This window comes from Saccostrea cucullata, unplaced genomic scaffold (assembly GCF_032062105.1).
Source record: "Saccostrea cucullata isolate Sc308-1 unplaced genomic scaffold, CSIRO_AGI_Scuc_v1 ctg17, whole genome shotgun sequence".
Lineage (NCBI taxonomy): Eukaryota > Metazoa > Mollusca > Bivalvia > Ostreida > Ostreidae > Saccostrea > Saccostrea cuccullata.
In genome coordinates, this window is record NW_026932411.1 from 279,692 (window position 1) to 306,099 (window position 26,408).

Below are 26,408 nucleotides of genomic sequence, written 5' to 3' on the forward strand. Positions count from 1 at the left end.
TATTTACAAATGGTATATAATGCTCCATTTTTAGCTAACATGAGCCAAAGCTAAAGTGAGCTTTTGTCTATTGTTGTAAACATTATTCAATTTCTGTGCACCTCTTGTTTTGTCAATTTTGTCCGAGATAACAGGATTTGCATAAATAGTTTGTCAACTCAAACAATAATATGGTGAATGTTTTGGATGCATCAATAAGAATCTATGATTCTTACAAGATAGTAAGTAATCCTCATCTTTTTAAACTGTTGACTGGTATCCCCATAAGTTTCTGTCAGATCAACTGAGTTGGAGATACTAAATTTGACTGTAAAACAGCTTCAAAGTTAATTAATGAACATAAATTAAACAAACAATATTTTACATATGTTATTATTTATTCAATAAAATCTTATTTGCTATAACATCTTTAACAATATTGCACTAGATAATCACAGATGGTTCTGTTCTGTGACAAAACATAAACAATCTCTCCGATGGTCCTGGAATTCCATTCCATCTTGTAGCATCTTTTATTGGAGGCAGTCAACAAATTGTTCAAGGTCGTTTGCATGATGACCTTGACCTTTGTAATTAATGTCACACAAATCTACTTGTGGATGCCGCTTTTGGAGGTTGTCTTGCTGGTGAATCGGTAATTAGGGTGACCTGAAATCATCGATGCAATCATCTTTAAATTTATAACAGTTTTTGAGTGAAGTTCAAGATATGAAAATAGCTCCATTAATTGTTTATGTCTTAGAAGTTCAAAATATACAGTGTAGTTAAAATTGTGACAGTTTGTTACTCAATACTTTGTTCAAATCAATCTAATTCTGGTTTTTTAAATAGGTAATTGTAATACCATTATAATAGCTAAAGAAAAGTAAAACATTAAGATGTATCTACTTAATTTATGAAACTCCAGATACATTTTTACAATAGAAAAACCTGTACAGCAACCAATTGCATCTTAGATTAAGCATTAAGATTTTTTCATTTAAAATCATGTTTTTGTATTAAAATCAATATGAGCTTTAAAGATGATAAAAAAGAATTTTCCATGACCTTTGAATAAAACATCATTTAGATTACTTTCTATATAAATAACTAAAGCATAAATATCATGTTTGATTAAAAGAAAATGTACTGCTCTGAATGGAAAACAGAAAAAGCAGACCCCTACATTTTTAGTACACAAACTGTAAATCATTAATTATTGTATTATACCTTTAAAATTTGACCCCTTTGATAACATGTATTGAAAAAAAAATGCTAATGTTTCACTGAGCATAAAAAAAAAAATCAATTTTAGACTGGTTGGTAATCTTGTTGGACTTACTGAGTTACTGTAGAAGTACTTTTTTTCCGCGTGGTATTAATATATGCAATGTACGCGGTCACAAAATGTCCGCGGAAATTTGTCTCATCATACTCAAAGTACTTGTAAGGAATATAGTGAGAGTCTAAGAATTCTGCGTAATTTTCTACCCACGGATTCAAGAGAAATCGAGATTCCGCGGAATTATGACCCCGTGGAAAATAGTACGTCTAGAGTATTTGATTGCTTTTACCTCACACTTTGGGCATGATCAGCTATATCTTCTTGCATTCATTGGAGTTCAAAATTTATCAAATTTGACCCAGTTTCTAAAGCAGAGCGGTAAATGACATTTACCTTAAGGAAGCCAGCACAAGATATCCCCCCCCCCCCAAAAAAAAATTTAAAGGTCTAACTCAGCATTTATTGACTGTGGCAAAATTTGTCTTGTCGAACCTGCAAACCTTACATCCAACAAAACCAATATTGCTTTCAAACCCAGTCAATAAAGGTTAAGTATTACCTTATTAAAAACTCCTCTTCCAAAGTAGTCTGCCACAACAGAGAAGCCATCTTGAGATCTTTGTAACTTAAAAAAAGTAAAAAAAAATTGAATTAACAACATTGTCATATAAACAAGTTTTTCTGTATAATTCTCTAAATTTACCCTCTTTCCAACTCTCTGACAATGAATTGCATGTTTCTTATTGGCCAAAAAGTTGTCTATTAATACAATATCTACTGAGTAGACAAACTTTGCCAAATTTATATGATTGTGAAGCTGTAAGTTTACCTGATTATGGAATTGTTCATGAAGGTCTTTACTTTGTTCCTGGGCCCTGATTATGTCCATGATTTTCCTAAAAAACAAAAACAGATGTAAGATTAAGGTTAACTGAATATAGGTCTCTCAACACAATAACACTGAGTCAGGTCTCTCAGACATCTTGAGTCAGTACTTATCTACAATATGTACCAAATACAACAGAACTGATTGACACACTCAGTGAAGTAAGATACAGTGTACTTATTTACTTACAAATTCATTAACCTGTCACAATACTTATCAAGAAGTATAAACATAACAGCTTTGTATATGTTATAAGGATATTGTTTTGTCTGGCATGCTAAGACAACTGTATTAATGTTCCTACCTATTTTCTGCCGCACAAACAGGGCACTCAGAGTCATTTTCTGCATAGCTCTCAAAACAGCTGAAAAACATACAGGAAGATACATGTACATGTCAATAATATAATTCTTCATTGGAATATTCTTATAATTGATCTTCTTAAAAAAATAATATTTTTGTGAGCTAATCAAGTTTTTCCTGCCATTGCAATATTAGACCTTCATGTCCTTTCAATAAGAATATTAGAGAGGTTGAGATTTCATACGTGTACGGGTACGTCTGATATGGGAATTACCTAAATTCCTCGCATATTACATCATCAATTTTAGTGATGACGAGTTTTCTACACATCCTTAGAACTTGTAGAATGGCGTCTACACATTAGTGCAAACGTGTAGCTTTAATAATAAAAGTACGTAAGGGTTGCCCGCAACCCTGTGTCTCGCCTGCTGTCGCTGTGGTTAGTAAGAAATGATTGTCTGATAAACTGAAGCATTTATTGACATTTCAGAAGGAATAACTCAAAAAGTGGATCGAGTCATTTTGCTGGTTTTTAAAGAGATATTGTCATGGACTTAATAAGAACTGTAAAACGTTTCTATCTGGACTGACTATAGGTATATTTTATATGGATTTAATATATAACTTTTGCATACTGATGAACACAACATTTTCCTCTTAGTCAATGTGTTGCACTGCATATGCCAACTGGTAAACAGAAAAGTAATCCAAATGCATCATGTAGGTTAAATATCTTCTTACAGTTTAAAATTTCCATATTTCATATTATTCACAAGAGTAGGTAGGATCCAAATGCATCATGTAGGTTAAATATCTTCTGTACAGTTTAAAATTTCCATATTTCATATTATTCACAAGAGATAGATTGTTTTTTGTCCACTTTAAGTTTCTCCGAATAACTGCTGGAAATACTATGTACACTTTAAAAACACTGTATCATATGTTTGTGTTAGTAGTTCATAGCAAACCACAATGGTTTACACAACGTGTTATGAGTCGCAATAATTTGAACTTGCATTTTGAAATCAAATCCACTGTATATGTATCAAGTCATTCATGCAGAAAATGTAGGTGAAGATTACCACTGATATTGTTGGTTACCTATGATGTGTAGACTGACAAATTATCATGCCACTATAAGTTATAGTTGCTGAGATATGGACCTCCACCATAAAATGCAAAGTCACTCATGAAAAATGTATCAAATGACCTAATTCTGGTACAGGCGTTTGTGGTTACCCATGATGTATCCACTGACTAACTATCATGCCACTATAAGTTATAGTTGCTGAAATATGAACCTCCATTATCAATTTAACCAAAGTCATTCATGCAGAAAAATGTAGGTCAAAATGACCTAATTCTGGTACTGATGTTTGTGGTTACCCATGATGTATCCACTGACTAACTATCATGCCACTATAAGTTATAGTTGCTGAAATATGAACCTCCATTATCAATTTAACCAAAGTCATTCATGCAGAAAAATCAAAATGACCTAATTCTGGTACTGATGTTGTTGGTTACTTATAACCTGTACAATGACAAATCATCATGCCATTATAAGTTATAGATTGAGATATGGACCTCCACCAAAAATTTAACCAAAGTCACTCATGCAGAAAAATGTAGGTCAAGATGACCTAATTCTGGTACTACGTTTGTGGTTACCCATGATTATCCATGACTAATTATCATATCCCTATAACTTATAGTTGCTGGAATATAGGTTTCACCATAAATTATCATGAAAAAATAAGTCCAACTTAAGGAAAAAATACGGAAAAATTTGAATTTTTTTTTTCAAAATCATACTTGGGATATAAATTTTTATCCATACTGAATATTGTGTCCAAATTTCAAGAAGACTGAATAAAATTTGAGAAAGTTATTGCAGTTTATAAAACTTTGACATTTGGGTTAACCAAAAGTTGGACGCCGACGACGACGACGACGGAATCTATGGTCGCTATGTCTCGCTTCGCGACATTCGTCGCAGGCGAGACTAACTATCATGCCACTATAAGTTATAGTTGCTGAAATATGAACCTCCATTATCAATTTAACCAAAGTCATTCATGCAGAAAAATGTAGGTCAAAATGACCTAATTCTGGTACTGATGTTGTTGGTTACTTATAACCTGTACAATGACAAATCATCATGCCATTATAAGTTATAGATGCTGAGATATGGACCTCCACCAAAAATTTAACCAAAGTCACTCATTCAAGATGACCTAATTCTGGTACTGACGTTTGTGGTTACCCATGATGTATCCACTGACTAATTATCATATCCCTATAACTTATAGTTGCTGGAATATAGGTCTTCACCATAAATTATCATGAAAAAACTAAGTCCAACTTAAGGAAAAAATACGGAAAAATTTGAATTTTTTTTTTCAAAATCATACTTGGGATATAAATTTTTATCCATACTGAATATTGTGTCCAAATTTCAAGAAGACTGAATAAAATTTGAGAAAGTTATTGCAGTTTATAAAACTTTGACATTTGGGTTAACCAAAAGTTGGACGCCGACGACGACGACGACGGAATCTATGGTCGCTATGTCTCGCTTCGCGACATTCGTCGCAGGCGAGACAAAAATCAGTCAATTTATGTGTGAAAATGTAGTTGTTATACATTATTTAAGATGTTTAATTTCATGAGCTTTTATTTTAATCATGTTTTGTTAGCTACATAAAATCAAACTGAGTATCAAAACTTCTAAAAAGTTGTTACCTAGACTCTAATCGTGGTGTACACGTACATGTTACATGTCATAAAAATCTCAACTGACAAATTACAAAAATGTGTATGTGTACGTCGAAGTTGATGCACAAGTACATATACAAGTTTAAAATCTCAACCTCTCTATTATAAATACCCCCTGTACTTAAGTGCTGAATATGTTTAAGACTATTAAGGGTATTATTTACTCACTGTTGATGGTAGGAATGTGGTTCACACAGGAAATGTACAGAGGGAAGCTCCAGAGGATGGTTACAGATGTTACACTTCGAAGCCTGGAAAACCTTGGCCCTGAAATCAGACATTTAGGAACAATATCACTGATTGTTATTTAAAAAAATTGATAAATGCATGTGCATGTACTTTCACTTCGCATTGAGTTTTGAATTCACCTCACCCACAAATATTTTGTGACCACCTGCTTGATTGACATTTAGAAAAAATGATTTAATTTTTTCTTTACAAAAATACTTTATTTTCTAAATATGGAAATAAAACTACGAAATTTTTTTCAAATAAATAGCAATACAATAAGTTCCACTAGGGCTAAATTTTTTGATTGTCAAGACTCAAAAAGGGCCAAAGTGTTCAGCTGAAAAAAAAAACAACTGCTGCTCATATTCTACATATGTACCTAAAATCGGAATATATTTTATGATTTTTTTTGGTTTTGGATACAACATATATGGCTCCCTATAATAAAATATTTCAATCTAAAATTCTTCCATCCCAAATCACAAATAAACCCCAAAATCACTTCTCCCATGTTACATGTAAACAATATGAACCATACTACCAAGTCCTCTATTCAGTGGAACCAAGATTTAAATTCCAAACTCTCTGATACCCAGGGACAAGTATTTTAAATTAACATTCAATATTGATTGTACAGACTGCTATGTCATCAGGTTACACTGATCTCCGCAAACAGCTGCAGTACAATGCACACTTCACACACCTCCCATTCCACAGTATGCTGTATACCTGCATTTCACCCAGATCAAGTTTCCTGCTGTACTGGTAATCAATTTAATAATTAACGAGTTCACCACTTTCAGATTCTCAATATAGCCTGACACTGACGAGAAATCTGGACTAATTTTTTATCTTTAAATATTGACATCTTTTAATTACCTTCTCCAGTTCTGACTTATAACTAATTAATGAGATTCCACTGCAATAAAAAACTCAAAGGTATCTTGGGCACTTTTCAATTTCTGATGCATTATACATTAAGATAGGTTTCACAAAAGAATTCAGTGGGGCATTTTTTTTAATGGTTAAGCAATATTTATACTGAAAAGAGCATTACATACAGAATAAGTGTTTGAAATCAAAATGAAAAGATGTTTACGTCTAAGTAACTGAACCTATCCTAAAAGGCCAAGGCCTGGGGTGATATTAATATTCTTACAGTGCTGTTATTGACTTGTTTTCTTGAAAAATATGCCAGACATTTTAGTGTCTCCAATGTTTGTTCAATTTTAAACATTCACACACACTTGTATTATTTCCAATAATCAAATAAAGGCAGACTTAGTTCGAGATATTCTCCAATAAGAGGCATGCTAAAATGTCAATAACATTATTTGATGAAAATAACTTTAACAATATTAAGAAAGTAATTCCCCCTGCCATTGTAAAGGGTACTTTTATTGCTATTTAATTTCATTGGCTGTTATGACCTAATCATAGTTAAGGATAGCATGTTTGGTCGTAGTTGATGACCAAAAAAATATTTCTATTTTCTGTAAAACATTAAACAACAGATTTTATGGTAGATACTTAATTATCCTGAGGACTGCCCTCGACCAGTAAATATGACAGACAAGTACAGGCACTGGGTAATCATCATTGGTAATAGTGGTCAATGGATATCCAAAATGTTACTGGTTCATGGGAACCTATTTTGAAGGTACCTTGTATGTCTAAGTAATGTAACATTACAATGCTCATGTTTTATGTATACTGTATGTGCACTTAAAATAGCGGGATTCATATTTGGTGCAGACGAGGATGCGCTAATTCATAAATACCACTAAGAATTCATTTATAAATAGAATATATGGCACGAACATGTGTAGCGCTAATTCATGATTACGTCAACAACACGATATCCATTGATTGTGCTAAATTTTGAATATGCCAATTTAATATGAACATGTACAGAATATAGGGCCATTTTTTCACTCTTTTACACATTTGCAAACATTTATGCCCCGTTTTAAATTCATCCAGTCACAGTTCTGTTTAACATGTTTAAGAAATTGTAGTGTATTCTATGAATTCACCCCCTTTTAAATTCGCCCGACCGAGGGTAGGGCGATAGGGGTGAAAATAAAATGGGGGCAAAATTTTCCCTGTATACAGTATATCAATGTTTGTTGTGAATTTTAACTCCTGGGTAAGGGTAACCAACAAGATCCATGAACATTGATGATTCCCACTGCTTTCCTTTAGAACTAAATCTTGTTTTAAATCTACTCACATTGTTTTGAGTTCCTCAATCTGAGCTCGTTTTTTATTGGTGTCTTCTCTGTACTGTTTTATTAATTCTACTCACGTTGTTTTGAGTTCCTCAATCTGAGCTCGTTTTTTATTGGTGTCTTCTCCGTACTGTTTTATTAATTCTACTCACGTTGTTTTGAGTTCCTCAATCTGAGCTCGTTTTTTATCAGTATCCTCTCTGTACTGTTTTATTAATCTCTCGTCCTCAGCGATCTGATCATTTTCCATCTGTAGCCTTCGGATAATGTAGTCCTGAAAACCAGGAGTAATATTACATAACACTTAGATAGTAAAATTCTATGGGGAGAAATTGTCTGGATTCAGTCCTAACATTATCCTCCAAATAGTGGATTAAATGCCATCAGGATAAACAATTATGCAGGCCTAAGTCCACTGAGTCATTTTGTACAGTATATTGGTATACTATCAGGAGAAGGCACAAACCTAATGTTCATTCATATTTAAGTTTAATAAAAAGGTTAATAGATAAAGGTTTCAGATGATGAACAAAACAAAGAAACAGAAACTATATATATACAGCACAAACTCTCTGAATAAAATGGTGCTTGGCAACAAATATTTAGGAGAGATCAGTAATGATCTTTTTTTACCTTGACAACAGACAAGGTTGCTGTGGAATTGTGGGCCAGTGTCTGTATTACAAGTAATGGTGGTAATAGATTCTTCTTGTCAATTTCTTATCTGTGTTAAGGAGTAATATATGTAGTAAGTAATTTTACATGTAGACCAAAAGTTAGCTGCAATAATGTAGCACTCTCCTTTTTCAGATGAAAAAATTGGAGAGGGCTACATTATTGCAGCTAACCAAAAGTTAGATATTACGACTCGGGACTCATAAATTTTTTTGTTTAGAACTACGGTTAGACATTGAAATTAAACCAAACTAGAATGTTTCTACAGATCTACATGTATATATGAGGCATTAGACATTGTGACTAGGAATTACTCAAGAGTTCTATATGTATATAACTATATATGAACAATTATACATTGTGACTCAGAATGCCTCTAGGGATCTACATGCATATAAGTGGCATTAGACATTGTGACTAAGAGTGTCTCTAGAGTTCTAAATGTATAAAAGAGACATTAGACATGTGATTAGGGATGACTCTAGAGTTCTCTATGTATATAAGAGACATTAGGCATGTGACTAGGGATGGCTCTAGAGTTCTCTATGTATATAAGAGACATTAGGCATGTGACTAGGGATGACTCAGAGTTCTCTATGTATAAAAAAGACATTAGACATGTGACTAGGGATGACTCTAGAGTTCTCTATGTATATAAGAGACATTAGACACTGTGACTAGGGATGACTCTAGAGTTCTCTATGTATATAAGAGACATTAGGCATGTGACTACACAAATTCATAGATGTCCATTAAAAAAGACATTCCAAAATGTGACTAGGGATACAATTTATTCTCTATGTATATAAGAGACATCAGACACTTTGACTAGAGATGACTCTAGAGTTCTCTATGTATATAAGAGACATTAGGCATGTGACTAGGGATGACTCTAGAGTTCTCTATGTATATAAGAGACATTAGGCATGTGACTAGGGATGACTCTAGAGTTCTCTATGTATATAAGAGACATTAGACATGTGACTAGGGATGTTGGGCTCTAAAATAGCTTAAACATAGGTAATCACCCACCCCCACCCCCACTTTAAGAAAGAAAATGACTCTAGAGTTCTCTATGTATATAAGAGCCATTTAACACTGTGACAAGGGATGACTCTAGAGTTCTCTATGTATATAAGAGACATTAGGCATGTGACTAGGGATGACTCTAGAGTTCTCTATGTATATAAGAGACATTAGACATGTGACTAGGGATGACTCTAGAGTTCTCTATGTATATAAGGGCCATTAGACATTTGACTAGGGATGGCTCTAGAGATCTCTATGTATATAAGAGACATTAGGCATGTGACTAGGGGTGACTCTAGAGATCTCTATGTATATAAGAGACATTAGGCATGTGACTAGGGATGACTCTAGAGTTCTCTATGTATATAAGAGACATTAGACATTTGACTAGGGATGACTCTAGAGATCTCTATGTATATAAGAGACATTAGACATTTGACTAGGGATGACTTTAGAGATCTCTATGTATATAAGAGACATTAGGCATGTGACTAGGGATGACTCTAGAGTTCTCTATGTATATAAGAGACATTAGACATTTGACTAGGGATGACTCTAGAGATCTCTATGTATATAAGAGACATTAGGCATGTGACTAGGGATGACTCTAGAGTTCTCTATGTATATAAGAGACAATAGGCATGTGACTAGGGATGACTCTAGAGTTCTCTATGTATATAAGAGACATTAGACATGTGACTAGGGATGACTCTAGAGTTCTCTATGTATAAAAAAGACATTAGACATGTGACTAGGGATGACTCTAGAGTTCTCTATGTATATAAGAGACATTAGGCATGTGACTAGGGATGAGAGTTCCTTATCATGTATATGAGCCATTAGACATGTGACTAGGGATGAGAGTTCCTTATCATGTATATGAGCCATTAGACATGTGACTAGGGATGACTCTAGAGTTCTCTATGTATATAAGAGCCATTAAACACTGTGACAAGGGATGAGAGTTGCTATATAAGGATACGAGACAGGACCTCCATCAGCTGAGGTTTACAGTTGTCCTCTTTCCTGGCAAAGTATGACAAGGCCTGCACCCACAGATTGGAGTCCTGTTGTCTGAAAGGGAAGATTTCTTATTTTCTCACACAAATTCATAGATGTCCATTGACAAGCTACCTTATCTCCAAAATTGATATCTGGAATACAATTTATTTATAAGTGAAAATGAGCAGGAAATCCCAAGACTCTTTCTTTATGATTTTCAGCCTTGATATCTTAAACCTTGCTTTTTTTCAGCCCTATCAAGTTTGAGATAATGAAGTTCCATTGTTTAATATCAAAACAAGAAAATTTAATTCGACAACAAAGAGAATATGATTACATTCATCAATACACACCCAAACTTTTTACAGGTCTCAATGACATGCACAAAGTCATCATGCTCCATATGGTACCGTAGAATCTGTTGGTATCTGAAAATAAAAGATAAAGATGAGACTAAAAATATTAAGGATATAACATTATTTAGTAATGGACACGAAGAAAGAAGAAAGACCAGAGGAAACTTGAACTGTCCTAATGGGACGAATACCCCCACCCCACCCCCACATTAAGAAAGAAAATGCTCTTACATAGATTAAAAAAGACCATGTTTTACTGAGATAAAAAAAATTCAAGAAACAGAAGTTCCCTGTGTTACATAGATCAATGAAACTTAAATTCATATCATTGCATTATGCCATAAAACAATTATCTTAATGTCAGCTATATAGGATATTGTACAAAAAAATATAATTCTGATGATTTATTGATGTTTGTTCTCCTTTATATAGGCCAGAGCTCCACAGGGGAGTGAGGATTTATATAACATCAGTGTTCTATGATGTATGGCTTATTATAGTTCTCGTGTGTTGTTACTTCATTAATTTCTAATTGAGATTACGGCTTTAAGGATATTAAGCCCTTTTCCCATCATTCTGTAGGTAACCCAGTACTTTGACATCGACATTACATTAATCTGAACTTTATCATACTTTTTTACATAAAAATAGCAAAAGTAATCTCTATAATAATTTCTAAACTGTAATTTACTCTGATGATTAATTACACAAAATTGATCAATGGATTTGCACTGAGAGGCCAAGGGCCATAAAGCTCACATGAGCTACCTTTACTTCTACTGACAGAGGGATTTAAGAAATGTTGGCCCCACTACAGCAGGCCCGGGCTGGCACCATAATGATTTTAGCAACTATTTATCGGAATAACCAAAGCATGAGAGTTACATGTAGCTACAATGATGTAGCCCTCTCCAAAATTTTAATCTAATGTGTTCATGAGAGAGCTACCATTCCACAGGGTCTTGGTAATGCTGCTAATGTATTTTTAGATTGTATGTAAAATAAATGTATTTGCATTCAGCTTACTTCTAGTAAGAGAGAAATTTTATTCACTATAATCAACATAGCCCTTTACATGCTAAAACCAGGTAAAATAAAACTATCACCCAACTTGATTTATAATTTAATAAAATGTTACAGCCAATATTTTGTGCAAACCTCAACTGAAAACTTACTTTCCTAACACAGAACAAACTAACACAAGTTCAAGGTCACTGGCAGAACAAGACCAAAATCCAGGGTCCAATTTATAATTTCCTATTGGAGAAACATTTGATGTCATAACTGTACTCAAAGATTATTTAAGACCAGAGGCAAAATCAAATCACATTTACAAAACTGCAATGAGGACTTAAAAAGTTGAAGTGGGAATGAGATGTATGGAGTATGTAGACCAGAAAAGAATTTTATTCTTTATCTGACAGTGACCCTGGACTTGATGGAATATAAGTGAAATGACACACTAAGGTCAAATGTTCTGAACACTACGTAGGAGTGTCCTCCTTTGATTAGTTCCATAATCAAGTTATATAGCCCACACCATCCAGTTAACTCTACCACTTTAGTTGGAAGTCAACGCTATTTTTTACACCATCTTCTACTTTTATTTGAAAATATACCGTTTTTCTATAAAACTATTTTTTGTTCACTAGGGTAGTTATTTTTGAAGCCACTCATCATAAAATCTCTGTAGATGTCACATGATTTGACCTGGAGCACACAAATACTTTTTTTGTACCAATATTAACAAAGATTTCAAGCAAGTGGACTGTATTTGACAACGACAAGTGCACAATTCTCCATGATTACATTGGTTATGATAAATGTCAACATCCCCCCCCCCAACCACCAAGAAAACGGGAGGTATAGTATTCTACATTTAGATGAATACTTTTGACATCTTCCATAAATATAAAAGGAAATGCATTCATATAACACAGCTACCAATTGCTCTAACTCATACCCAAATGATATGAAAAGAATTTCATTATAGGGAATTCCCAATATGCATTGGGGGAACTTTTTGCATTCACTTCGCAGGTAAGATAAGAATCTAATTTAACTTTTTTTTAGATTTGACCTCACTGTGAACTATAAGGGCTAAGTTGATTAGAGCTTTATTTAGTATAAAAAAGACACTAGAACTTATATTCTGTGAGTTTATGTTGAAATAAGTCATAAGAACAATAAAAAAAAATATGAAAGACAAAAAAAAAGTCATTAGAACAGAGGGGATAATATGGGAATTCTGATGGATGTTTACATGTCAGCTATTTGTATACAGATACATGTATCTATAAATGAATGATTGTTCCGAGTTTCTATTTTAAATACTTACAAGTGAGTTCTATAAATACATGTACTTACAGGTGAGCTTTTTCATACAGGTAGAGAATGCCAGCCTTGAAGTCATTCATCTGACAGAGAACCATGGCTTGATCTAGGTCATACTTTGCCTGTAAAGAACATATCAAGGTCAAACCTTGTCGAATGACTGCATATTGCACTGTAGAAAGTATGGAAAATGATGATAAAGATAATCCATAATAACTCATTATTATAAAACTAATGTCCTGATGATCCCCTGACACACTAAGGCTGACATGTGAAAAGGCAATAATAAGAGGCCCATAGGCCACAATGCTTACCAGAGTAACTGTGTAGGATGGCAATAACAAGAGGCCCATGGGCCACATCGCTCACCTGAGAAGCTTTGACCATTCTGTTCTTTTCCAGATTTCCCCCTTGTTATACATAATGCATCCCCACCCTACCCCACTGATCATAATTTAGACATTTTGAAATCTACACTACCCCATGATCCTTCCATGGGCACATATGTTTCAGCTTTTTTGGCCCAGTGGTTCCTGAGAAGAAGATTTTCAAAGATTTTTCCTATATATTTCTATGTAAAACTTTGATTCCCCTATAATGGGCCCTTCCCCCGGGGGTCATGATTCCTACAATCTAGAATTTACACTACCCCAGAATGCTTCCACATAAGCTTCACTTTTTCTGGCCCAGTGGTTCTTGAGAAGAAGATTTTCAAAGATTTTTCCTATATATTTCTATATAAAACTTTGATTCCCCATTGTGGCCCCACCCTTCCCCCGGGGGTCATTATTTGAACAATTTAGAATCTACATTATACCAGGATGCTTCCACATAAGTTTCAGCTTTTCTGGCCCAGTGGTTCTTGAGAAGAAGATTTTCAAAGATTTTTCCTATATATTTCTATGTAAAACTTTGATACCCCATTGTGGCCCTACCCTTCCCCTGGGAAACAGTGATTCCTACAATTTAGAATTTACACTACCCCAGAATGCTTCTACATAAGCTTCACTTTTTCTGGCCCAGTGGTTCTTGAGAGAGATTTTCAAAGATTTTTATATATATTTCTATATAAAACTTTATTCCCCATTGTGACCCCGCCCTTCCCCCGGGACAATTATTTAGAACAATTTAGAATCTACATTATACCAAATGCTTCCACATAAGTTTCAGCTTTTTTGGCCCAGTGGTTCCTGAGAAGAAGATTTTGAAAGATTTTTCCTATATATTTTTATGTAACATTTTGATTCCCCATTGTGGCCCCGCCCTTACCTGGGGATCATGATTTGAACAATTTAGAATCTACACTACACCAGGATGCTTCCACATAAGTTTCAGCTTTTTTGGCCCAGTGGTTCTTGAGAAGAAGATATTCAAAGATTTTTCCTATATATTTCTATGTAAAACTTTGATTCCCCATTGTGGCCCCACCCTTAACGGGGGTCATGATTTGAACAATTTAGAATCTACATTATACCAGGTGCTTCCACATAAGTTTTATTTGCTTTTATGGAGTTTTCTTGAGAAGAAGATTTTAAAGATTTTTCCTATATATTTCTATGTAAAACTTTCATTCCCCAGTTGTGGCCCCGAAATCCCGGGGGTCATGATATGAACAATATAGAATCTACACTATACCAGGATGCTTCCACATAAGTTTCAGCTTTTCTGGCCCTTAAATCAGAAGAAATTTTCAAAGATTTTTCCTATATATTTCTATATAAAACTTTGATTCCCCATTAAGAAATGCCCTTCCCCCGGGGGTCTTATGATTTGAACAATTTATAGTACATGTAGATTTTATTACTAAAGGATGCTTCCACATAAGTTTCAGCTTTACTGGCCCAGTGGTTCTTGAGAAGAAGATTTTTTTAATGACCCAACCCTATTTTTCTCTTTAAATTGATTATCAAAAGGGGATATGTCCCTTCATTTTAACAATTTAAATTCCCCTTCACCCAAGGATGCTTTGTACCAAGTTTGGTCAAAATTGGCCCAGTGGTTCTTGAGAAGTGCGAAAATGTGAAATTTTACACAACGGACAGACAGACGGACAGCTAGACAGACGGACGGACGGACGACGGACAAAATGTGATCAGAAAAGCTCACTTGAGCCTTCGGCTCAGGTGAGCTAAAAATGATTAGATCTATCCTCAAGTTAAATGTGTACAGACTTTTTTTTTACAAAATTTCAGATAGTATAAAATTGTAGAAATGTAAAGGGGAACCAGTGAAATAATTTCATTCTAACATGGCTGGCTGGTGCTATATATACATATACTTTTCTAAAACCGACTGATCCAAAATTGAGAGATTTTTGGTTTTTATATACCGGTAGTTTGTCATATTTTGGCTAAGACATTATCTAAACCTTACTTTCTCTGACAATTATAATAGAATGATAATGTACATTAACATAACAATATCCAAACTTACATCTGGATTCTTCAACAGTTCCTCCGTTTTCCTCACTCTCTCTGTCTTTCTCTGGATAAAGAAATATTTCCAACATTAGTTGCTTTTTTCAAAATATTTTTTACTTAAAATAAATGTACAATAAAAGATCAATAATGCAACCTTTATGCGCTTAATCTTCTAAAAATGTGCTGTATTTTACAGGCACAATGCTGTGTAGACACTTATGTACTGCTAGCATGTGATATTGTGCAAGGATGTGTTCCCTCTGTTATTTCATGCTGATGTCATTTAGCGAAAGAAGAAGAAAACACTTGCTGTGAACTTCAACTCGACATTTAGATAGATGACATACTGTCAATTAACATATTTAGCTACAGCTCTGGCAGTGTAACATCAGTATCTTGTACTGCTTCTATTGGCTGTTGTACAAGGCTGTGCTTACCGTGCTGTCTAGCAGTGTAATGACAGTGCTTTGTGCTACTAGTATCTGCTGTTATACTAGTTGTACTAGGAGGTGCTTACCGTGCTGTCTGTTTCATGCACAATGTCATGTAGGTATAGCTCTAACAATGTGTTGTATAGCAGACTGGGAGAATTAGGCTGAACCTGAAAATGAAATACATATACATGAAAAATTACGAACAAAAAATACAGAACCAATGCATTTATTAATTTCCTGAGAAATTTTGATGTGACACTGAGATCCTGTGAAAAGAGTTAGGCATATATGACATTTTATGTAAAGCCTGTTTATATACATCACATGTACCGGTATGTAATTCAAAGGACAAAGAACACATTTTAGTTGGAGACAGATGTATGTTCAAAACTTTGTTTGCTCTGCTGTTTTTTATTTTATCAACAATTATCAATTAATTGTGTTAGCTTGTCTATGAAATTTATTACAAAACAGAATGAAGCAAACTTTGGGGTAATACATGTATATACATGATACATGTATCATATGTACTATTCCAGAGCTCACCATCAGTCCTGTAATTGTTACAAATTTTGAGTGTAAGAGTCTCTAACCTTAATCATGTGTTCCAGGAATTCGGTTAATTTCTCCGAGTTGTTGACAAAAATATGAATAAAATGTTCCGCAGGTGCCCGCTCTATTCTGGCCACTCCCCCTGTCAATTAATAAAATCATCATGCAGAAATTCACAACTGAAATAAACCTATTTATACCATTTCTATCAATAAGTAATGTAAAACATACATACCATCCATCATGCTTTGATCAATTAATGGCTCTAAAAAGGAAAATTTCAAATTTAATTTCAATGTATAAGGGCCTGGACAATATAAATATCCTACAATACAATACATATCAAGCAGCAAAAAAAAATGGTCAGTTCTATTTGAAAGAATTCAGAAATAATTGCATGAAAGTAAAACTTGAGGAAGATGTTGTATACTAACTGTCTGTTGGTCTGTAGTCTGTACATAACCTCTTTAACAATTCTGTTGTCTGTTGGGGGACCTCAGCCATCAACACCTTCCCATATTTCTTCACATTCTCTTCAGTCTGACAAAAGATTAAGTTCATGGATAACATTAATAAATATACTGTGAAATATTCAAGAGTCTTAGAAATTTATAGTCTTATAGCGTAATAAAAAAAATCAGCTGTTTTTATAGCATTGAAATAAGTTTAAGTTTTTCAAAAAATGGAATTTGTGTTACACAATTTACACATAGCATCTATTATTTAACATTCATATACTTCTATGATTTCATAGGTTTTTTTCCCTTCCTTCCCTGAACATAATTATGTTTACTGAAGTTAATTTATAATGATATGAAATCTCTTTACTATTTACACAGATTTTGTGTATTTTTACCTCAGTGAACTCTAGTTTTCCGATGTACTCCAGGGCTTTTTGATATTGTTTGATGTCCTCCAGCTGTATCCTTAGATACCACTCGTGTTTACCGTGCTTCTCCGCGAGGAACAGAGCATGCTCAAAGTATCCCGCCTGTCGACACACCTTAATGGCCGTCTCTACATCAAAATCTACCTCACGGTCTTTAGTCTGTCACAAAACAAAATTTTTTTGAATTTTACAGATTTCTTTCCCCAGAAAATTAATCTTTAAAATACTCCTATTTGTACTAAGGCCAAATTATGTTTGGTTAAGCATTTGAGATAGCATCTTCTAAATATGAGCCTGAGTTACCATGATGAACTCGTCCAGTTTGTTGACGTCTTTGAGTTTGGTGTAACAGTTGAGGAGGAGTGTAGTGTGCTCCTCTGTGGCCTGCTGCTGTTTATGTAGAGCTTGTAAGTACTTTGTCAAATTGTGGATTCTCTGGGCATCTAAAAACTACAAGACAAAAGGGTGAAAATTTATCTGTGGTTAAATTAATAAGAAATACACATGTACATTAATGTCAGATTTACAGTACGAAACATGGGATAATTTGCAGAACAGACTAAGCCTGTTGAGTGTAAATTATCCCACATTTCCAACTGTTGTTGATGTCCCAGCAAACTAGACCAGTGTTTCCTTATATTTACATTTTTTTTTAATATCTGAAATAAATTTGTAAATATAATTATATAGGAAAAAATGCTGTCTATTAAACAGATTTAAAATATAAGAGGACTCCCATTCATGTGAAATTATCAAAAATCAACTCATCTAATTTTAAAAGAGTTATCACAGAGAAAAAATTAGAAATGTAAATATTTTATGATCTGAGTTACCTTTCTTATAACGTAGGAGGCCTCTAGCTTGCCGATGGTTTTGATTACTGATTACATGATCTGACTTACCTTGCATATGACGTAGGAGGCCTCAAGCTTGCCGATGGTTTTGATCTACTGATTACATGATCTGACTTACCTTGCGTATGACGTAGGAGGCCTCTAGTTTGCCAATGGTTTTGATGTACTGGTCAATGGCCCCATCATGGTCCCCCTTACTGTACAGGTGATCACCATACTGTGTAAAAATGTCAATCAATCCCTCCTGATCATAATGCTGGCTTTTGGCAAGACTGAAACAGACCAAGAAACTAGTAATCAAACAGAATACCACTAAACTTAACATAAATTTAAAAGTTGGTGATATGTACATCTTTAGATACATGTACCTGTTCAGGTTTGTTCAAAGCCCCATTTGCAAGCATGAATTTAACAGTGTTCAAAGATAGACAACTCTGAATCTTGTTTAAATTTACCTGATGGCAAGTGTGTAGTTATTTTTCTTGAATAACATTTCTAATTTGGTCTGAGTATCCTTCTCTTGTAGCTGATATATCTGTAAAACAAAACTTCTGGACTCAGACCTTAGCTACACTTAAAATTGAAAATGTAAACATGGCTCTTGTATCTTTCACAAGTTTTATCATTTGAATATGTATTAATGCATGTTTCATTAAATGAAGCAGTACATTTTACTGACTGTTTAAATAATGTGCAGATTCAATTTGAGTTCTTTTCTTATCATCTTCAAATTAGCAAATTATGGAATGAATAAAATATTCATTTTTAAAACAAGGAAATGCCCTTCATCAATTAAATTAAACTTTGAGTTTGTGTTGTAAAATTCTTTACACGGCATTGAGATAAGATGTTTCCTATACCTTTTGGTCTCCCCCTAGGATATAAACACTGCCCCACTCTGACAGGACATCGATCACATCAGGGAAGGGGGCGGAGTAAGCTATAAACTTATTCTGTATATCGTACACCGTCACTATGTGCATCTCCATCGCCTGCCCACTTCTGTTTCAAAAATAACCAAAGTAATATAAAACCAAATTTCTTAATGGATATCATTACATCATATGGTTTACATGTCATTATGTGTTTTGGCTACTTCTGTTTAAAAAATAATAAGACTATAAAATACAATGAGGAATCACTTGTCACATGGTTTACACATCGGTATGTGTGTTACAACTTACAATTGAACAGGTCTGGGGAGGGTTTTATCCTCCTTCCCCACAACAATCAGGTAGTTCCTGAACCAATGGAGTCTCAACTTCTCCCCCTCGAAGGCCAGACATGGCCCTCGACTGTCTGTCTGGTAGAAATACACAGCCTGGAGAGGAAGAATAAAAAGCATGGGTTAACCTTCATGGTGACTGTAGTTATACCCTGTATCATGTATTCATTAAAATTGTTTATAAAGATATAAGTTGAATAGCAAACTATAAAAAATGTAGAATCAACATTTTATATTTATTTTAGCTTGTTTTTCTTTTTGTTTTTAGGGAAAAAACTTCCCTTTCCCCATTTATATGCACATCCCTAGCCATCAATGTGTGACCTTGAAAAGAATTGTCCATGGGTCAATATATCAAACATATCTAAACTAATGACTAACAAAGATATAGATTCAATATAAATCAGTTTACAGTTACAAAGTAATTAAGAGGATAAATTCAAATCTTGATGTGGAAAGTTTGCCCTTTAAATCTTAAATCCTTGATAAATCCAGGTTATATCCTTATCTTGAATTCTTACACTTGTATAGATGCATACATATGCAATTTCTATGTGAGTTACACTTACATCAGGTCTGGCTACCACCAGCTGATTATCCTGACTTTGGTCACTCATCACCACTCCACCCCGCTTACCTCCAAACATCTCCAGTGTGCTCTGCAAGGTACACATGTATTTTACAAGGCCATGAAAATTATGACCTACTCAATTTTATTAAATACATGTGACTATTCTGAGTAGTGTCCATGGCTATGAATCACAACTGGTTCAGATCCACTTTATGCATAGGTACACTGAGCATAATATATATAATACCGAGGTTTAAAAGTCTTCAATGAAAAGTAAACTAATATAGTGTATACAAAATAAAGATAACATTGAGTTGGGAAAAAACACTCCAATTATTTTTCTAATTTAAGCAGTAATTTATCATTTAAAAGTTTAAACCAAATTTCAAGGAATCTATCAAAACCAAAAAATATAAAAATAAAACTTAAATTTCACTAACTGTTTGTGACATTGTGTACATTGTAATACACAGTTTTGAAGAACTATACCACTGCATACCTTTATAAACTATATGTAACGTCTATAACACCACATACCTTGATATCCTGTTTGCCCGAGATGTTGATAGATATCACATTAGCATCTGTTACCACAAACAGGAAAATATTCTTCCCCTGCGTCTTAAACTCCAGGGCAGTCACTGGCTTAGGACTCTCATGGACTATCCTTGACTTACTGTGTCTGTTAAAAATTCAAAAATATTAGTTGGTTGCTTTTCAGCACCCTTCATTTTCTCTTTTCCCCTGTTTCTCTCTTTTAGCAACTCACTGATTCACTCTCTCCCTCTCTCTTTCTCTTTAAGCCATATAAGCCAATAGCTCACCACTTGACAAAATAAATGAAAGATACCTGTCTCTTGTCACATCTCCCTTGAACAGAAGAACACTTCCATTTTCAAACCCAACAGCCATCCAATTCAAATTTTCATGAACAGTTAGGCATGTGACCTAAAGATAATTAACAAAAAGACTTTTTAAAATATGAATATGTGATGTTTATGTCTTTTTCTCTAAAGATTCCTGAATTTTCATCAGCTCTCATTTTAAGAGATTTATGACTCAATAAATATTGATGTTTATTTTTTTTCTTTACAGTATTGTATGAAGGACATACTGGCGTGGCTTTGTTATTAGGGATGGCTCTGCTAATTCTGGTACACATTGGTCCACCTTTGTCCATCTGTAACACAAAATACAGGCCTAATAATAACATAATAAAGTACAAAATACAGGCACAATAATAACATGATAAAAAACATGATTCTTAATGTACTGCATACAGGAAAATTTTAAGTTTGTATATAAACATGTGTACAGGGATCATCAAAATGAATTTTTCATATTTCCCCATTTGGCTGTAAAATTTACTTGTTGAAACATAATTTTTGTTCAAATGTTGTTCAATAGAACTATCTGAAAACTGTGCATTCCAGTACTGAAATTCCTTACTTTGTGAGATTGTCACTTAATACTTCCAAAGTGACTGATTATTGAAGTTTTAAAGAAAATTTAGACAAAGCCTAGCAATATCCACTTGTCTGTGAAAAAATTTTCCCTGCAGGTACTGGACAAGTGAACAAACATCAATATTCAGCCATAGGGCTATCTAAATTTAATTCCCTGGTTCTCAGGCCAATTTTCTCCAAAACAGATGCGGGAGGGCGGTATTTTATTTTTCATTTTATTGGCAATAAAGTAGATGAGGGAGGTATTTTTTTTAATTTTAATTTCCGAATTTTCTTTAACATAAAGATAATTTTTTTAATCACAGATATACTTTCCATGTCTGGTCAAAATTTCTGGTTTGTCCATTGCTTAACAGCGTTTTAACATCGTAGGTAATGTCCTCGAATGTATTTTCAAACGAAGTAGCCAAAATCTCTCATTGTAAACGACTACCGGAAGTGGTATTTGAATACTAAACTACGAAACAAATGAGGTCGGATTTTTTTTCCCGGATTGGTCTCCGCAACACCAACTTTTTATTTTATCAAAAATACAATAAAATCGGCAATGCGGCTACCTCAAAACGGATGCGCGCGGGCCTGAGAACCAAGATTTCAATTTTATATGGCCTAGTATAAATCACATTTATCTGAATCATTTACGTAGTACAGTATTGGAAATAAGAGTGAAGCAGACTAAAAGAATGTATAAAGTTTACCTTATCTAAATTCCAAACTTTAATTAGAGGATTAATTCCTTGTTCATCTTCCTGAAATATGAAATTTACATTTTTCATTTTCTCTTGGAGATGAAGTAAAATTAGATATATGCTTCATCGTGGAATCAATATACAATGCATCTTACCCCTATGGAGACTAGAAGGTTGTGTTGTTTCATCTGGTGAAGGTGGGAGACCCTGATCTCGTATGCCTTGAACATGTTGAGACTGAGCTGTTTGTTAATCATGTAAACGTACCCCTCATGGTCCCCCACGATCAGCTGGCCCCGCCCACTCACACACGCTGAGATGTTCACATCCTGTAAATAACATAATAATTAATTATACTACCGATTAAAAACAAGTGCAAAGAAAAAAGCAAAATTGCTTCTCATAAAATTTGGCAAAGAGGCAAGCACTTGTCAGTTGACAATGGTTATGTAACTTATGTTGATTGAATCTCTTTGAAAATTTAAAGTTCAAACATTAAAATAGTAAAAGTGAATCTTGGGTTCCTCTCCTATCAGAAGAGTGAGGAGAAATACCAGAATAAGTACTGGGGGATAACGTCATTACAGGTGTGAAATTCTCCAGCCCCAGGTTTTAGAGACAACACTGCTAAGGCGACCATAATTTGATTTTTAGTTTTACGGATCCGCCGACTCTAAAAATTTGCATTTCAAAAAAAAAAAAAAAATCAGAATTTTTCAAGCCGCTCGTGTCAAACCTGTGTTTTATAAAAGCAAACAGTCAGACACGTAAAAATACACATGTGCAGAATGATAGAAGAAGGTGAGCTGTCAACTTCGAATTTATAGAGTTTATTCTGAACCCTCCCCATTGCAATATTTTTTTTTAATTGCTGTTTCTTTTTTTTTTTACCTACTTCGATTTGTAAAATACCGACATGTCAACACAAAAATGGAGGTCATGCAGTGTTTCTCGGTAGCTAATCTGTTTATTGCCACTGATAACAGGTAATCATCAAGGTGTCAACTATGCTACCAGATGTAATTGCAGCTGTAAGTGCTCCTTATTCCCATTAAAAGTGTATATTATCAAAGACAGAGATGCCAGATGTGGAACTTTTGCAAAAAAAGGACGGTAAATAGCGATATGGATTTTACTTGATACTTTGCTGCAAATAAGTTTATATGCACCTAAAACAAAACAATTCCTCCATAAATAATACGGTGATCAGGAAAGACATGAACTACAGTACTTTATTATTAATTTAACGAGGAAATGAAAGCAAGTACATGGTAGTTCATAAAGAGTCTGCAGAGGGAACATCAATAATGAGATTTGACTTTGCAAATTACATCAACATCAGCATATAAAAGCCCTTGAAACTGCAGAGCAACTTGACAGTACCTCTAGAAGATTTATTTGAATTTATGTAGCTATAAACAGGGTAATAAAGTTTCTTAATTTTAAAATATAAAGTTATCATATTGGAACATGACTACAATAATGCTTTGATATCAAATGTACTAAGAGTAAAAGAAAGAATTCAGGATCTAAGAATCCATGTATTTCATTCACACTAGATTACGCATGTTCTTTAAAAAAATGTATAAAGTATTAAGTTTTGACTACTTCCAGTTCTTTCAATTTCAGATCTTTATTAAATCCAGAAAACAGTTCTCTTGCTCCTTATAATGAGCAAAATCCATTCATCCATCAGTTCAAAGCTGGAAACTCAGACTGTCTGCAGAATCTTATTAATTTGTTTAATTGCCATGTTAAACTTTGATATTTGCCCTGAATATTATTCAAAATTAATGACACTCTTAATGAACGTGCAAACTATACAGTGAAGAACATAAATTTTTATAATTTCAAAAAATTGCATGGTACTTATAAACAATGTTTGAATAAAAAGTTGTCATTTTTATAAATAACTACATGTAATATGTATTAAGGCCAAAATAAACCAGAAGTCTCTGTCGAGACTGAAGCTCTACTGGTTTGTACTTATAGCAAAGGAAGAGAAAAGTACTTAAGCAGTTGAAAATTGAAACTTTTCAACAGATAAATAGAATAATTATCCTTGATTAAGTCTCTTTATGTTCTTAGTGCAGTCTACTTGCATGCAACATTTATATTATAATCAGACTAAAATTGTATTTGGAGTAGCATTTTGAAAGAATTTCACAGAAATTTCTATTTTTAGTAACCACGGCAACACCGTTCATCGAAATCAAAAACCGATATATAGAATTGTGTATCTTAGTGTAGTCTACTTGTGTGCCAAGTTATACTGAAATCAGTCTAAAACTGTAGGAGGAAGAGCATTTTGAAAGAATTTCACAGAAATTTCTATTTTTAGTAACCACGGCAACACCGTTCATCGAAATCAAAAACCGATACACGGAATTGTGTATCTTAGTGTAGTCTACTTGTCTGCCAAGTTATATTGAAATCAGACTAAAACTGTAGAAGGAGTAGCATTTTGAAAGAATTTCACAGAAATTTCTATTTTTAGTAACCACGGCAACACTGTTCATCGAAATCAAAAACCGATATATAGAATTGTGTATCTTAGTGTAGTCTACTTGTGTGCCAAGTTATACTGAAATCAGACTAAAACTGTAGAAGGAGTAGCATTTTGAAAGAATTTCACAGAAATTTCTATTTTTAGTAACCACGGCAACACCGTTAATCGAAATCAAAAACTGATACACAGAATTATGTATCTTAGTGTAGTCTACTTGTGTGCCAAGTTATATTGAAATCAGACTAAAACTGTAGAAGGAGTAGCATTTTGAAAGAATTTCACAGAAATTTCTATTTTTAGTAACCACGGCAACACCATTCACACACCGATACACAGAATTATGTATCTTAGTGTAGTCTACTTGTGTGCCAAGTTATATTGAAATTGGACCAAAATGTAGGAGGAGTAGCATTTTGAAAAATTGTTTAAAAACAAGTGCAAAGAAACGGACGGACGCAAAATCGCATAAGCTTCTCAGTAGAGCTAAAATTTGGCACCTACCCTATTTTTTAGCACCCGACCCTAAAGTTTTTTTTAGCATTTGGGGGAAAATTCAAAATTTTAGGAATTTCATGTTTCAAAAGTGAAAAAAATATATATACTCAAGTTGTATAACATGAAATATTTGTTTAAAATATGGACTTTCATAAAATTCCACTTGAGTTGTGCATTAAAAGACATGGAATTTCATTTTAAAAGATAATATTGACCTAGCTGTGACATGTTCATTTTGATTTGGTAGTAGTTCATATCCAAAAATACCGTTGGAAAAAATAAAATGAAATTAAAAAATAAAATAATTTTCCTACCTACCTACCCTATTTTTTTCTGGCTGGTAGCAGGAAACAAGACTATTATTTTTTTTGGCCTAATATTAAAAAATATATATATCTTGTAAGTTGTTCTTTTGCTTTTTTTTTATACTACAATGAAATGTGTGACTTTTTGTTTGTGCAAAAGGTCGTTGCTAGCTCACCCCCCCTTCCCCCGAAAAAATTTCGGCTATGTCGACAGGTATGATTTTGTCTTTTTTTTTTTTTTTTCGTCCTCCGACTTGACATTTCTTGAAAAAAAATCCGTAAAACTAAAAATCAAATTATGATCGCCTTAGCTATAAGAAGGCAGATGAACCTGTTGGAATGTCGCTACAGTTGGCTTTGTGCACTGTAAATCGCATCTTTGACCTTGTACACAAAAAGCTTTGAATCTCAATCAGTGGGTACAGAATATTTGTGTTGCTTCTTTTAACTAGTCTGAGATATAATTAATATCCCTTTGGAGGCTTGGAGCAATCCTTTACCTTTAACTTGTCATACACCTGGTCAGTCTCTGGATCTTTCAGAACCTCCTTGTCAAAAAAATTAAATCTTCTCCACTGAAATGATATTATATACAGACAATAAAGATGAATGACTTTTTCACACTGAGAGGTTTCCACCATATTTATTAATTGGGAACAATTTAAGTCGGTATTTATACAAAATGCATGCAAGTTGAAGTTCATGATGTTGCTTTTGATTTCCCCCGTTGTTTTACAAATTTATCTCTTAATATTGATAAAATTTCAATGCATTGTACACACTGAGAAGTTAACATTCCCTGAGACTGATAGCTAACATCTGACTTTTCTTAAGAAAGCCAGAAACTTTGCCAAAATTTACTCAAAGTAAGACACCTACTTGTAGGAAGGCCATTTTTCCATATATTGTC

The 26,408-nt window shown here is 33.8% G+C and overlaps 1 protein-coding gene and 1 long non-coding RNA gene across 2 annotated transcripts; both read right to left on the reverse strand.

Annotated features, from left to right (window-relative positions):
- Positions 1-358: 358 nt before the first annotated feature.
- Positions 359-26,407, reverse strand: LOC134235061 (vacuolar protein sorting-associated protein 11 homolog). Its single transcript, XM_062717149.1, has 29 exons — positions 26,378-26,407; positions 25,999-26,073; positions 22,345-22,518; positions 22,199-22,249; positions 21,149-21,214; positions 20,885-20,982; positions 20,572-20,716; positions 20,033-20,122; positions 19,423-19,559; positions 19,099-19,240; positions 18,694-18,773; positions 18,357-18,510; positions 17,688-17,834; positions 17,352-17,543; positions 16,930-17,035; positions 16,731-16,760; positions 16,537-16,637; positions 16,027-16,110; positions 15,523-15,573; positions 13,123-13,211; positions 10,753-10,827; positions 10,380-10,471; positions 8,327-8,412; positions 7,846-7,967; positions 5,400-5,498; positions 2,455-2,514; positions 2,094-2,160; positions 1,824-1,889; positions 359-648 (listed from the first exon to the last, which is right to left on the reverse strand). Exons 1-29 carry the CDS (start codon positions 26,390-26,392, stop codon positions 580-582), a joined length of 2,763 nt encoding a protein of 920 aa, XP_062573133.1. The 5' UTR covers positions 26,393-26,407; the 3' UTR covers positions 359-579.
- Positions 2,837-5,078, reverse strand: LOC134235060 (uncharacterized). Its single transcript, XR_009985318.1, has 4 exons — positions 4,691-5,078; positions 4,041-4,096; positions 3,536-3,616; positions 2,837-3,109 (listed from the first exon to the last, which is right to left on the reverse strand). It is a non-coding gene; the product is annotated as an uncharacterized LOC134235060 (long non-coding RNA).
- Position 26,408: the final 1 nt, after the last annotated feature.